The sequence below is a fragment of the Chrysemys picta genome, chromosome 22, assembly GCF_011386835.1.
Source record: "Chrysemys picta bellii isolate R12L10 chromosome 22, ASM1138683v2, whole genome shotgun sequence".
In the NCBI taxonomy this organism is placed as follows: Eukaryota; Metazoa; Chordata; order Testudines; family Emydidae; genus Chrysemys; species Chrysemys picta.
In genome coordinates this window covers 1,635,356-1,647,468 of record NC_088812.1, presented here as the reverse complement: position 1 = coordinate 1,647,468, position 12,113 = coordinate 1,635,356, and the positions used below count along the sequence as shown (strand labels likewise).

Genomic DNA, 12,113 nt, shown 5'->3' with positions numbered 1-12,113 from the left:
AGCCGGCATGCGAGTGGGGTGACCCCTGCTGTGCCACTGCCACCTGTGGGGGCTGCAGGTGTTGGGTCTTTTGCTCTTTACCCAGCTCCAACCCCCTCTGCAGAAGCCGCAAAGGCACCACCGAGACCCAACTACCCGTGTTTATGGGGATCCAAGGCCTGGCTACGTACGTCCTACTGCACCAGCTGGCCTGGGAAAGCCCCTAAGACACTCAGCCCCACTAGTGGGCTCACAAGCTATTTGAAGAGATGTTCTACTAATCCTACGTGGCACCCAGACCCACGCGAGCAGCGGCGCGCTCTTTTAGCTCAGGCGTTCAGATCCTGAGCTCACAGGTTTGATCCCTGCTGCCAACCACCCGCCCAGGAACACAGCATTACACACACCCCATTGGTGGGAACCCTTGCAGAGATCCTGCTGCTGTCTGGGCTACACAAGGCCTTCAGGATGGCATGCAGCCCCCACGGCAATTGGTTTCTAGCCCTACCCAAGTGACACAGAAGCAATGTATGGGGCTAGCCGCCTACACGGTCTGAGGAGGCATCAGGGCATGCCCTCACACCCCCGAGAGGCTCAGACAGCGATCAGGGCCCCCCCTCATGCCACATCCTGCCCCAACAACCTCTGTCTACATAGGGATGTCCCCATTGGAGGGGACCAAGTCCCAGAGAAGCTCCACGACTTGCCCAGTCACACAGACTCAGTGGCAGAGCTGGGATTAGAACCCAGATCTCCAGTGTCCTGGTCCCATTCGCCTCCAGCTGGGCTCGTCACCCCCACCCACCTTGTGTTCTGGCAGCTTCGCTCCCTAATTGCTCAGCCCTTCTGGAAAAGCAGCTCAGGGTTTCTGGGCTGAGAGCTACCTCACTCTGCATACTCAGCAGGACTTTGATAACCCTCCACCAGTGCTCCATGCTCACCCCACCCCCTTTGCCCAGCAGCCGCAGAATTGCAGGTGCTCTGATCCTGGCCAGATTGTACCTGGTTTGTATTTCACACCAGCTCAGTTCAATACAGACACGGCAGCTTTCCTCTGCCCTGTACCTGCCAGACAAGGTCAGACCGTTAGTCCAGCTAGCCTCACATCCTGCCTTTGGTGCTCGCTGCCTGATATTCCCTCCTTCCTACCAATACGAAATATTCAACGCTGCAGCGCTCACTAGGCGCATAATGGAGCTAGCCAACTGTGCAGCGCTGGAGATGAAGAAGCCTCGAGGGACCGTGATGCCCCACACGGTGGGCGATTTAACCCACTCATCATCCAGAGGCCACGGTTTCACTTGAAAACACACCCCTTTGGCAGACACCGAATTGCTGTGCAGGGGAGAACACGGTGTTCCAAAAGGACAAGAAAAAAAAGCATTGATTTTTGTTGCTTGCAGATGCAGAGAGGTATTACCGGGGCTGAACGGGCAGAGTGATTGAATGGAGAGGTGACAAGGGAGCCCATGAAAATAAGTGATGGGCCAGCAACAGCTAATGATTTTTCTCTTTTCCCCACCTCTGGCTTTCTGGGTAGAACTAATTAAATCCCTCACCAGCTTCAATCTATTACCCAGATTTCCAGCTGGCTGTTTGCTACGGAGACAGCCCTCAATTTGTTTCCAGTCGGGAGTACACGCAGGGGAGCTCAGTCCAGCAAATGGGCCAGGCTTCGCCTACGGATTCTTGCTGTGCCCTGCTAGGAAACCATTTGAAAGGCCGGGGCTCGGCCTGCAAGGAAGGATGAGCTCATGCTCAACATGAACTCTGGTGATAGGGGTTGGATTCCTGGTTCGGCCATAGACTCCCTGGAGCACCTCACGTCAGCTGAGTGCCTCAGTTTCCCCATGATGGTTCCTTGTTTAGTCAAGCTCTAAGCCTCAGTCTCTCATTAGGTATCTGTAGCACCCCTAGCACACAGGGCCCTCTAGCATACAGAGGCTGCACATTGTTTCCATAACCTCCCTAGAAATGCACCCCCCACACACCCCCAAAGTCAGTCAGAATCTTTTTGTTCTGTAGCCATGGAGGCAGCCTGGCACTGCTGGGCTATGGAGTCTTTGCCTTTCCGGGGTGGTGGGAGAAAGGTGCTGGATTTATCTCCTTGCAGGCCCACAGCCTCTCTAGCGACAGAACAGATACAGCATAAACAGGGCTTGCACCCCCTGAATAACACCCAGCCCCCTTTGCTTGCAATGCTCGTCTGTCCCAAGGTTTGCTACTCACACCACACCCCATATCCAGGCCCGCAGGCAGCCCACCCCAAGACATTTGCCTTTACTGTCCAGTCCCCTGTATTACCCCATATTTCTATTGCAGCAGCACCTCAGCGCACCAGCCGTGGACCTGGCCTCCAGTGTGCTAGGTACTGTACAAACACAGATCAACAGGCCATTACTTTTCCAGTAACAAGAAAAGACACCTAGGAGCTGCCAGTCAGCTCAGCCCCAGGTCCACGTAGCTCACTAACCAGTCTCCAGCTGCTGCAAAGGAAAGATCGTGAGGTTTTAGGGCCCTTCTGAAAAGCTTTGCAAAAAGCTATGGACTAGAAGGACTCCAGAGAGCCTTGTTTCTAGAGAGCACTATTAAAGTCATCAAAGATTTAGTGCTTCCATGACATGAAACTTCACTGTTCAATTATGCAGCACTTGGAAGCACATTTCCTCTTATCCATCTTGAATTTGCCACCTTTCATTGTAATTGTTCCCTTGCTCTTGTGTTACAAGATGGGGAGAGTAGAACTTGGCAGGCTCTTGTCAATACTCTCCCTTATTGTACATGCTTTGTGCTCTCTCTCACCACCTGCCCTAGGCAGGCACAGATGCCATACCACACCCCCTCACTGCAGGGCCAGAATACCTGACAGGGTTAAGGAAAGCACTGGCCTCCCAGGCAGGAGGGTCCCGATCTCACTAAGGTCATCAGTCATAACTAACATGCCCAATCATCTCCCCCTAGGAAGGGTTAGAGACAGACATCAATTAGCCCTCATTCCAAGGGCTGCCCCAAGTTTTAGTCCCACAGTTAGCTTCAGGACACACACAAAATGGGCCTCCTCTGACACCCAGCATTGAAAGTTATTCACAAGAGGAATAAAAAAAACTCATAACCCTGGAGCTGCAGAAAAACACCCTGACACCAACCCCACCACATTGTAAGCCCCCTCCCTGACTAATATTTCTGCACTCCTCTTTGGGGCATAGCAGAGCCTACCTAGATTCCTTAGCAGATCAAGCATAACCCATACACTTTATTGAAGAAAACAAAGTGCCTACTTACTTTCTCACCACTATCTTCCCTTTACACCTGCCTGCCAGACACCTCCAGTTTCCACTCCTGGTCCTATATACTAGGAGCCTTGATGCCCTCACACAGCAACCTGACTCCTCACACCTGACCCCTGCCACACCTAATTAAATCAGCCCCTTATTAGCCCTCCCAATTCAACCCCAACTGCTTTCTAATAAGGTTTAGGGAGATGATTTCTCTGCAAGTCAGTATCTTGCTCTTTTTGGGGGTGGAGCAGGGGTTCTGTGCTCTAGGGCATGAGGGGGCTTGGGTGTTCGGGGGGGGGGAAGAGTGTGGGATGTTTTGCTTTGGGGCGCAAGGGGGCTTGGGCCCTTGGTGGGCGGGAGCAGGGGGCACATTGCTCTGGAACATGGGGGGGCATGGGCCATTGTGGGATTTGCTCTGGGACATGAGGGGGCTTGGGCTGTTGTGGGGGTGGGCTGGAGTGGAGGATGTGTTGCTTTGGGGCATGAGGGGGCTCGGGCTGTTGATGGGGATGGAGTGGGGTGTGTTGCTCTCGGGCATGAGGAGGCTTGGGTTGTTGGGGGGGCTGGAGTGGGGGGCATCGCTCTGGGGCATGAGATGGCTCAGGGCTCAGGCCTTTGTGGGGCAGGCTGGAGCAGGGGGTGCGTTGCTCTGGGGCACGAGAGGGCTCGGGCCTAGTGGGGAGGCTGAAGCCTGAACATGACAGCTGCTTTGCTACCCCCATATCCGCGTTGCCAAGGCAACGAGAGCGACTCGGAATCACATGACCGTCCCCAAGATGGCGGCGCCCAAGCAGGCGTCACGTGACTCCCGGGCCAAGATGGCGGCGCCCAGCAGTTGCGGCCCGGCGCTGTCCCTGCGCGTGGTGGCCGAGTGCGGGCTGAGCAAGGCCCGGGCCTGCGAGCTGCGGCTGCCGCACGGCCCCGTGCTCAGCCCGGTCTTCATGCCCGTGGGCACGCAGGGCACCATGAAGGGGATCACGGCCCGGCAGCTGGAGGGGCTGGGCTGCCGCATCTGCCTGGGCAACACCTACCACCTGGGCATGAGGCCGGTGAGTGACCCCCCCCCCCTCCCAGCTGGGGGGCCTGACCCCCATCCCCCCCCCACCTACCACCTGGGCATGAGGCCGGTGAGTGACCCCCCCCCCCCAGCTGGGGGGCCTGACCCCCATCTCCCCTCCCCCATCTACCACCTGGGCATGAGGCCGGTGAGTGACCCCCCCCCCCCGGCTGGGGGGCCTGACCCCCATCCCCCCCCCCCATCTACCACCTGGGCATGAGGCCGGTGAGTGACCCCCCCCGGCTGGGGGGCCTGACCCCCATCTCCCCTCCCCCACCTACCACCTGGGCATGAGGCCGGTGAGTGACCCCCCTCCCAGCTGGGGGGCCTGACCCCCATCTCCCCTCCCCCACCTACCACCTGGGCATGAGGCCGGTGAGTGACCCCCCCGTCCCCCCTGGCTGGGGGGCCTGACCCCCATCTCCCCTCCCCCCCCTCCCCCATCTACCACCTGGGCATGAGGCCGGTGAGTGACACCCCCCCCCCCCGGCTGGGGGGCCTGACCCCCATCTATCACCTGGGCATGAGGCCGGTGAGTGTCCCTGTCCCTGCAATCTAGGAGTAGTCTGTAGGACGGGTGCAATCCTGGTTGGGGGGAGTTGTTAGCTGGTGCTTCTGGAGGTCTGGTTTCTGGAGAAGCCTTGGGCTTGTGTTCACATTTCTAACCCCTCTAAATCCACCGCAGGGGCCTGAGCTCATCAAACAAGCCAACGGCCTTCACGGGTTCATGAACTGGCAACAGAACCTTCTCACGGTGAGTGGGGCTGGCCAGGGCTGGCAGAGGAGGCGTGTTTCAGAGGCCTGATCCCTGTGGATTGATGGTAATGGGGGAAGCAGGTTAGAAGCCAGGCACTCCGGCAGCCTCTCATGGGAGCTTGGCTCTGGGGGGTGAATCAGGGCCCCTCTGGGCAGCGTGCAGGGTGGGTGGTCAGGATTGGGGCCCTTGTGGATAGCGTGCCACGACATTTCAGAGTTGGGTGGCAGCATGGGGCTCCGGCATGTTTCCCCTCTGCTAACTCTTACGTTGCGGCCAGTGTTTCTTATCTGGGGCTTTTCTTGACTGTTGTTTTGTTCTGGGTTTGTACAGCACCTCGTACCGCCATGGGGTCCTAGGTGCTACCGTAATACACCTAATACATAATGTACAGCCCCTAGCACCATGGGCCACGATGGGTGCCTAGGTGCTACCGTAATACACCTAATAGATAATACAGAGAGTACATTTAGTGCTAGTGGAAGGTCCCACGTTGAAGCGGCTTCTCTACTGTGTATCTACAGGCTCAGCCTGGGCACCAGCAGGGCAAACTCCCTCCAAGATGCTGCCCGTAGCCAACCTGCCTCTTTGCTGCCCCGGGAGCGAGCAGGGTAACCTCTGAGGCTGCTGTTTAGCACCATTTGCCTCACTGAGCACCCGGGAGAGGGTGACTAGCAAGGGGCCTCGTGGTGCAGGCGTTGGTCTGGCACTTGGGGGATCTGGGTTTGATTCCCGGCTCTGCGGCTGACTCCCTGCGGGACTTGCAGTGACTGCCCGTGCCTCAGTTTCCCCGTCTGCAAAGAGGGCGTTGGAAGCAAGCTCACTAATGACTGAAGTGCTCGGATGCTCCAGTGATGGCCCCATGGAACAACCGAGGTAGATGGGCCACTGTCAACCTGGAGTGGGCTCAAAGCAGAGGCCTGGAGTCTCTGGTCCCCTCCCTCGAGCTGTCCAGCCTCCCTTCTCCCTGTGTTGCACCCTTGATCCCTGGACAGTATCTTCGGCATAAATCTCAGCGCCCCCAGGCCCGGTATTCTCTAGTTCTTGATGGGCTTGTTCACAGGACAGCGGCGGGTTCCAGATGGTCTCCCTGGTGGAGCTGTCCGAGGTGACGGAGGAGGGCGTCCGCTTCCGGTCTCCGTACGATGGGGAAGAGATCCTGCTGATGCCGGAGAAATCCATCGAAATCCAGAACGCGCTGGGTAACTCGTGCTGTGTGGGAGCTGCTGGCAGGGTCCCTGGTGCCTGCCAGTGACTGCACAGGATGGGCTCGTCCTTTAAAAAGGCTCCCCAAGGTGCAGACCAACCGAGAAAAGGGATTTTGAGTCTGAGCTGGTAACTCCGTGGGGGGCGCTTGGAGGCAGTGCTGACCCCAGTGCCCTGGTGCTGTACTGCTGGGGCAGGGTGGGGCGCTCATCGGGGAGTGTTTATTGCCGCACCGGTGCGGGGAGAGACCAGGGAACCGGTCACTCCGGTACCTTCCCGTGCTGGGCTGCCCGTTCGAATCCTGCGGGCGCTGGGAGCGTTGGAAAGTCACGGCCGTCTGCTGGCTGCTTAGTGGAATGAGTCTGGTGGGTCTCAGACCATGTCAGTGCCAGCCGCCCTCAGAGGGGTAATTAAATAACTCCCCCCTTCCCCCCCCCCCCCCGACTCAGCAGCCGCAGCTGGTCATAGACACACCTCATTCTCCTTTGCCTGCAGGGGAGCATGTGTGGGGTTAAATAACAGGCATCGGCCTTCAGGGCTTGGCTCCTTAAAGGAAGCAAAAGGACAGTGAGTGGGGGAGGGGGGGAACAAACTCTCCAGGAAAGAGCAGAGAAAATTCTCTGCTAATTCCTCCAGTGGGCGCCCTGCTGGGAAAAGTGCTGTGTTCAGAGCTGCCCATCATTGTGTGACTCAGAGCCGAGTTGGTGGCGTGCGCTGGGCGAATAAGACGGAAGAGATCTCCGCCAAACGGAGTCGAGTGGCTTGAAACTCTGTCCCTGGCTTTCACGGCTCGTCTCTGAGAAGCCCAGTCTTTGGGAGACTGGTTTCTCCGTCCTCCAGCCGCTGCTCGGCCTGCCTCGGTGGTCAGTCACGCCGCGTGGGTGCTCGGTCCCGGGAGCTGTCAGTGAGCTGGCCTCCGGAGAGCTGCTGGCGGGAGATCAGCTGAGACGCTGCCTTGGCACCAGCAGCGGGAACCCCAGGCCTGCGGCTTGGCTCGGCCTGAAGGGGAGTCCCCGGTGGAGTGGAAAAAGCAACTGCCCTGGGAAATCGGGAAGAGTGAAGCTAACGTAACTCTGGGAACGGTTTAGGCCCCGGTCCTGCAACAGGGCTTGGGAGGGGTCAGTGCTTTGAAGACGTTAATTGCTGTTTATGCTTTTCCTTTGGTTAAAGCAGAGTGGGGTCTAGTGGGTTGAGGGGAGGGGGGCTAGGAGCCAGGACTCCTGGGTTCTCTCCCTGATCCGGAAGGGGAGTGGGCTGCGTTGGTTAGAGTGGAGGGCAGAGGGTTGGGAGCCAGGATTCTTGGGTTCTGTTCTGGGCGGGGATGTGAAGTTCATGGCAGAGAATCGGAGCCATCCCCCTAGAGATTGGCCCTCCCCCGGCTCGCGGGGCCCAGCTCAGGCTGCCTCTCCCTCGTTCCCTTCCTAGGCTCAGACATCATGATGCAGCTGGATGACGTGGTGAGCAGCACTGTCACGGGGCCCCGGGTGGAGGAAGCCATGTACAGGTTCGTCGAGTCTCTGTAGTGCCCCCCCCCCCCTTCTGTGCCTGGTGGATAACTCCCAGAAGAGCCTTCCCCAAGTGGCGGTGTCCGGATGATGGGCAGGTGCCCCACTCGGGCTCCCCCGCCCCCTGCTTTATCCCTCGCCCCAGGAGCTTGGTAGGGTGTGTGTGTGTGTGTGGGGGGGGGGGTTTAACCCTTGGCAGGCTGGAGCCTCGTCGCCTGGGGGTCCCAGCTGTGGGCAGGTCGAGGGCGTTCCCCTCTCGCCCAGTTCACCCCCAGTGTGGGTTGTCATCATCTCTGGAGTCTGATTTTTGTCACCGTGCTGCCCTGCCTGCGTGTTCCTCCTTGGCGGGGGTACCCCCAGATGGGGGGGGGGGTACAGTGGGACCCTAACAGGGAGGCTGGGTACGCCACTGGGGTGGGAATCAGAATACCAGTGTTCTGCACCTGACTCGGCCATCTGATGGCTTCAGTCGCTGACTCGCTCTGCCTCGTTTTCCCATCTCTAACATGGGGATAGGGCTAATTCCTAACTCCCGGCTGAGCTGCGTGTCCGTCGATCTCCAAGTGCTTTCCGAAGCAGGTCCCTATCATGACTATCCTCTTTTGACAGATGGGGAAACTGAGGCACGGGGTGGTGAAGTGGCTTGCGCAGGGTGGTGCAGCAGGTTGGGGGCAGGGCTGGGAACAGAACCAAGTCCCAGTCCAGGGCTCTATCCGTGAGTCCCCGCTGCCTCCGACTCTCCCGTGGGGTGGCAGGGACTGAGCGGGCCGCGTGCGTTGCAGGTCGATTCGCTGGCTGGACCGCTGCATCGCCGCCAACAGCAAACCCGACAAGCAGAACCTCTTCGCCATCATCCAGGGCGGGCTGGACCCTGCCCTCCGCACCAAGTGTCTGGAAGGTAATGGAGACCTGGACAATGGTAATTCTTCCCGTGTCTAGATAGACTGTGAGCTCCTCGGGACGGGCCTGATCTCGGGCGGGGCCTCGGTGCTCCTGGACCTGTTGCTGAGCGGTTTCACCTCTCCGGAGCTTAGAGTGACCAGATAGCAAGTGTGAAAAATCGGGATGGGGGTGGGGGGTAATAGGAGCCTATATAAGATAAAGTCCCAAGTATCGGGACTGTCCCTATAAAATCGGGACATCTGGTCACCCTACGGGAGCTGCCGGGAAGCCGGGCAGGGCCTGGTTTGGGGTCGCCAGTCCCACTTTGGTCGTGGGAGCTGTGCGGGGCCGTGATGCCTGCGGCGGGTAGCCCCCAGCTGGCTTTGGGGTAGGATTTAGAGCTGCTGGCAAGACTGAGGTGGGGCAAAGCAAGGGGGTGTAGAAGCTGCATCTGCCCCCTTAGCTTGTGGAGACCCTCATGAGGGTGTGGGTGGGAGCAATCCTGCCCTCCCCCTCCCCCCTTAGGGACGGGACCTTCCCAGCTCTGTTTCCATCCCCAGAGATGACGCAGCGGGATGTGCCCGGCTTCGCCATCGGGGGGCTGAGCGGCGGCGAGGCAAAGGACCACTTCTGGAAGATGGTGACCCTCAGCACCGACCGCCTCCCCAGGGGGAAGCCCCGCTACCTCATGGGGGTCGGGTAGGTGTCGGCGCTGAGCAGCGCCGGCTCCCCTTCTCCTGGAGCTTTCGGCTGGACTTGGCGTCTCGGGGGACTGGCTCAGGGATTGTCCCGTCTATGCAGCGCCTGCTGCGCTGAGCTTTGGCCCAGCTTGTGGGGCAGGGGGTGCTTCATGCTGCCGAACCGAGGGGGTTCAGGCACCTGGGAGCCTGGGGCAGCGGTGCTTCATGCTACCGAACCGAGGGGGTTCAGGCACCGGGGAGCCTGGGGCAGCGGTGCTTCATGCTGCCGAACTGAGGGGGTTCAGGCACCTGGGAGCCTGGGGCAGGGGTTGCTTCATGCTGCCGAACCGAGGGGGTTCAGGCGCTTGAGGCCTATTGTGCAAGTTGAAGCCTAAACATGGCTGCTTAGTTACCCCACTTCCTCTTGGGTCATGGGAGGGGAACACGTGACCCTTCGCCAAGAGGGTGATGCCCGGGGGCTGGCAGGTACGGCCCACATATGGGCAGGGCCCCAATCCTAACATCCCTTCCCCACCCATGTGCTTCACCCTGCCCTCCAGAGACCCCCCCCCCCACTGGGGCAGAGGGGGCTTGGGTCATCTCACCCCCTCCTTGAGGTTCCCCAGGCTTGGGCTGGAGCCCAGCTGTGCTGGGTGTTGGGGCCCTATGCTGAGACCCGACATGCTCGTGGGTCAGTTTGCAGAGCTGCCGTCTCCCCCCCCGCAGCTACGCCACGGACCTGGTGGTCTGCGTCGCCCTGGGCTGCGACATGTTCGACTGCGTCTTCCCCACCCGGACGGCGGTGAGTGGCTGCCCCCCGGGGATGGGGCGGGGGTCAGTCTGCCCGTCTACACCCTGGGCTGCTCTTCTGTGTGCTGGGTTGCCCCCATAGTGACGGGCAGGCAGTTGGGATCACACCCCACCCCACCCTGTAACCCCGTCCCAGTAACCAGCCGGATCCTTCCTCTCCCAGCGCTTCGGCTCGGCCCTGGTGCCCTGGGGCTCCCTGCCGGTGAAGAACAAGCAGTTCGCCAAGGACTTCCGGCCCATCGATGAGAACTGCGGCTGCCCCACCTGCCGCAGGTGCGTGCCCTGGGTCGGGGGAGCGGGGCCTCTCCCCGTGGCCCCATCCTCGCCCCGCAGACGGGCTGGGAGCCAGCTGCTGTACCAGGCACCTCGAAGTGGGTTGGTGCTCGGGGGCATTGGGTCCCCACCCTCAGCACAGATCTCCTGCCCTGGTGAGGGGGATGGAGGACAGAGCTGCCCCCACCCCAGGGTACTGACCCTGGATCCCTGCCTTTCTCTCGACCCTGGCTCTTCGCTGGGAGCTTCCGTGCGTCTCTCGAGCGCTGTCCCTTCCGAGGCTGCCCTGGGGGGGGTCGGTTCCTGTGGCCTGTGCCTCCTTCACCGCGGCGTTTCCCCATCCCAGGTACAGCCGGGCCTTCCTGCACGCCCTGTTCCGCAGCGAGACGGCAGCCCTGCACCTCCTCACCGTGCACAACATCGCCTACCAGGTGAGTCCCCAGGGCGCCCGCCCCCTGGAGTGCCACCCTCTGTGCCGGCCGTTAACCGCCCTGGAGGCTGGGGGGCGAAGCAGGGCTGTTACATTTGCTGCTGATCCCTCCCCGGAGCCAGGCGGGTTCTGGGCGTGTGGTGAGCCCGTGGGTCTGTCCCCAGTCGGTGCGGGAGGAGACATGGGCAGTATCCGAGCTGTTCAGGGTGTAATCTGCCCCCCCTCCCGTCCTCTCCCCCAGCTGAATCTGATGCAGTCGATCCGGGAGAGCATCGTGGAGCAGAGGTTCCCGCAGTTCGTCCAGGACTTCATGAGAACCATGTACGGCAGCCAGGAGCGGTACCCCCCGTGGGCCGTGGAGGCCCTGGCCTCGGTCAATATCACTCTGGAGTGACGGCAGGTGGGGGGGAAGTTGTTTTACAAAGAAGATGAGCTTGGAGGGGCACAAAGACTCTTTGGCCTGGATTATCCCAGCTGCCCCGCACGTGTCCCCCCCGGCAGATCCCCCTCAGCCCCCTGTGGTTGGAGGGGTCAGACGTGCAGCCCAGCTGGCTGGAAGGATCAGGACCAAAGCCGGCCCCATCTTCGGAGGCCCGTGTCCAGCGATGGCTGCTCTTCCCAGCATCTCCTGCATGGGACAAGGGGGGTCGGCGAGTCTGCAGCACAGAGCTCCTCTGTGCAAAGGGTTCTGGGTAACACGGGAGCCCCAGTTCAGGATCGTGGCAGGAGCAAGGGCGGTGCCTGGATTGTGGGGTCCAAAGAGTTAAAACCCAGCAGCCTCCAAGCTCATTAAGAAAGAGGCGTGGGAATAATTTTAAACTTTGTTTTTGTTTTACTGTTTTTCCCCATCACCCCCCCCTTTTGTACGCGGTTTGTAATTAACGGTTGGGTTTTTAATGAGGCCGAGCCAGGCCCCCCGCTCCGCTCCCCACGGGGCCGGGCACTGCCTCCCAGCCCCCAATAAAAGCGGTGAAGCTGCCAGTGGAAGTGGATCAGACTGTTGTGGGGGAGCTGACTCGTGGGGGTGTGGCTGCCCCAGGGTGCAGACTGGACCCCTCCACACCTGTGTCTGCTCGCAGGTGCACTAGATTCCCGGCCCCCCTCTGCCTGGAGCCACCCGCGGGGCAGGGCACACGCCTGCTTGCGACTCGGAGAGGTGGGCAAATCCCCTTACAGCAGGTACAGGGGGAGGGAGTCCCAGAGCTCTCCTGCGTCTCTTGGGTTGGGTCTGAACCTGCTCCAGGGCATCCGCCTCTAGG

General features: G+C 60.2%; 1 protein-coding gene across 1 annotated transcript; it reads left to right on the top strand.

The window, feature by feature from the left end:
* The first annotated feature begins 3,441 nt into the window (after nt 1-3,441).
* Nucleotides 3,442-11,838, top strand: QTRT1 (queuine tRNA-ribosyltransferase catalytic subunit 1). The gene is made up of 11 exons (XM_065576522.1): nt 3,442-3,475; nt 3,995-4,306; nt 5,000-5,068; nt 6,132-6,270; nt 7,700-7,778; nt 8,562-8,677; nt 9,222-9,360; nt 10,068-10,143; nt 10,315-10,424; nt 10,771-10,855; nt 11,096-11,838. The coding sequence occupies exons 1-11, from the start codon at nt 3,461-3,463 to the stop codon at nt 11,246-11,248; spliced, it is 1,293 nt and encodes a 430-aa protein (XP_065432594.1). The 5' UTR covers nt 3,442-3,460; the 3' UTR covers nt 11,249-11,838.
* Nucleotides 11,839-12,113: the final 275 nt, after the last annotated feature.

Coding starts and splice junctions, on each gene's coding strand:
- QTRT1 (XM_065576522.1), top strand. Junction 5,069..6,131: donor GGCAACAGAACCTTCTCACG/GTGAGTGGGGCT, acceptor GCTTGTTCACAG/GACAGCGGCGGGTTCCAGAT. Junction 7,779..8,561: donor GTGGAGGAAGCCATGTACAG/GTTCGTCGAGTC, acceptor CGTGCGTTGCAG/GTCGATTCGCTGGCTGGACC.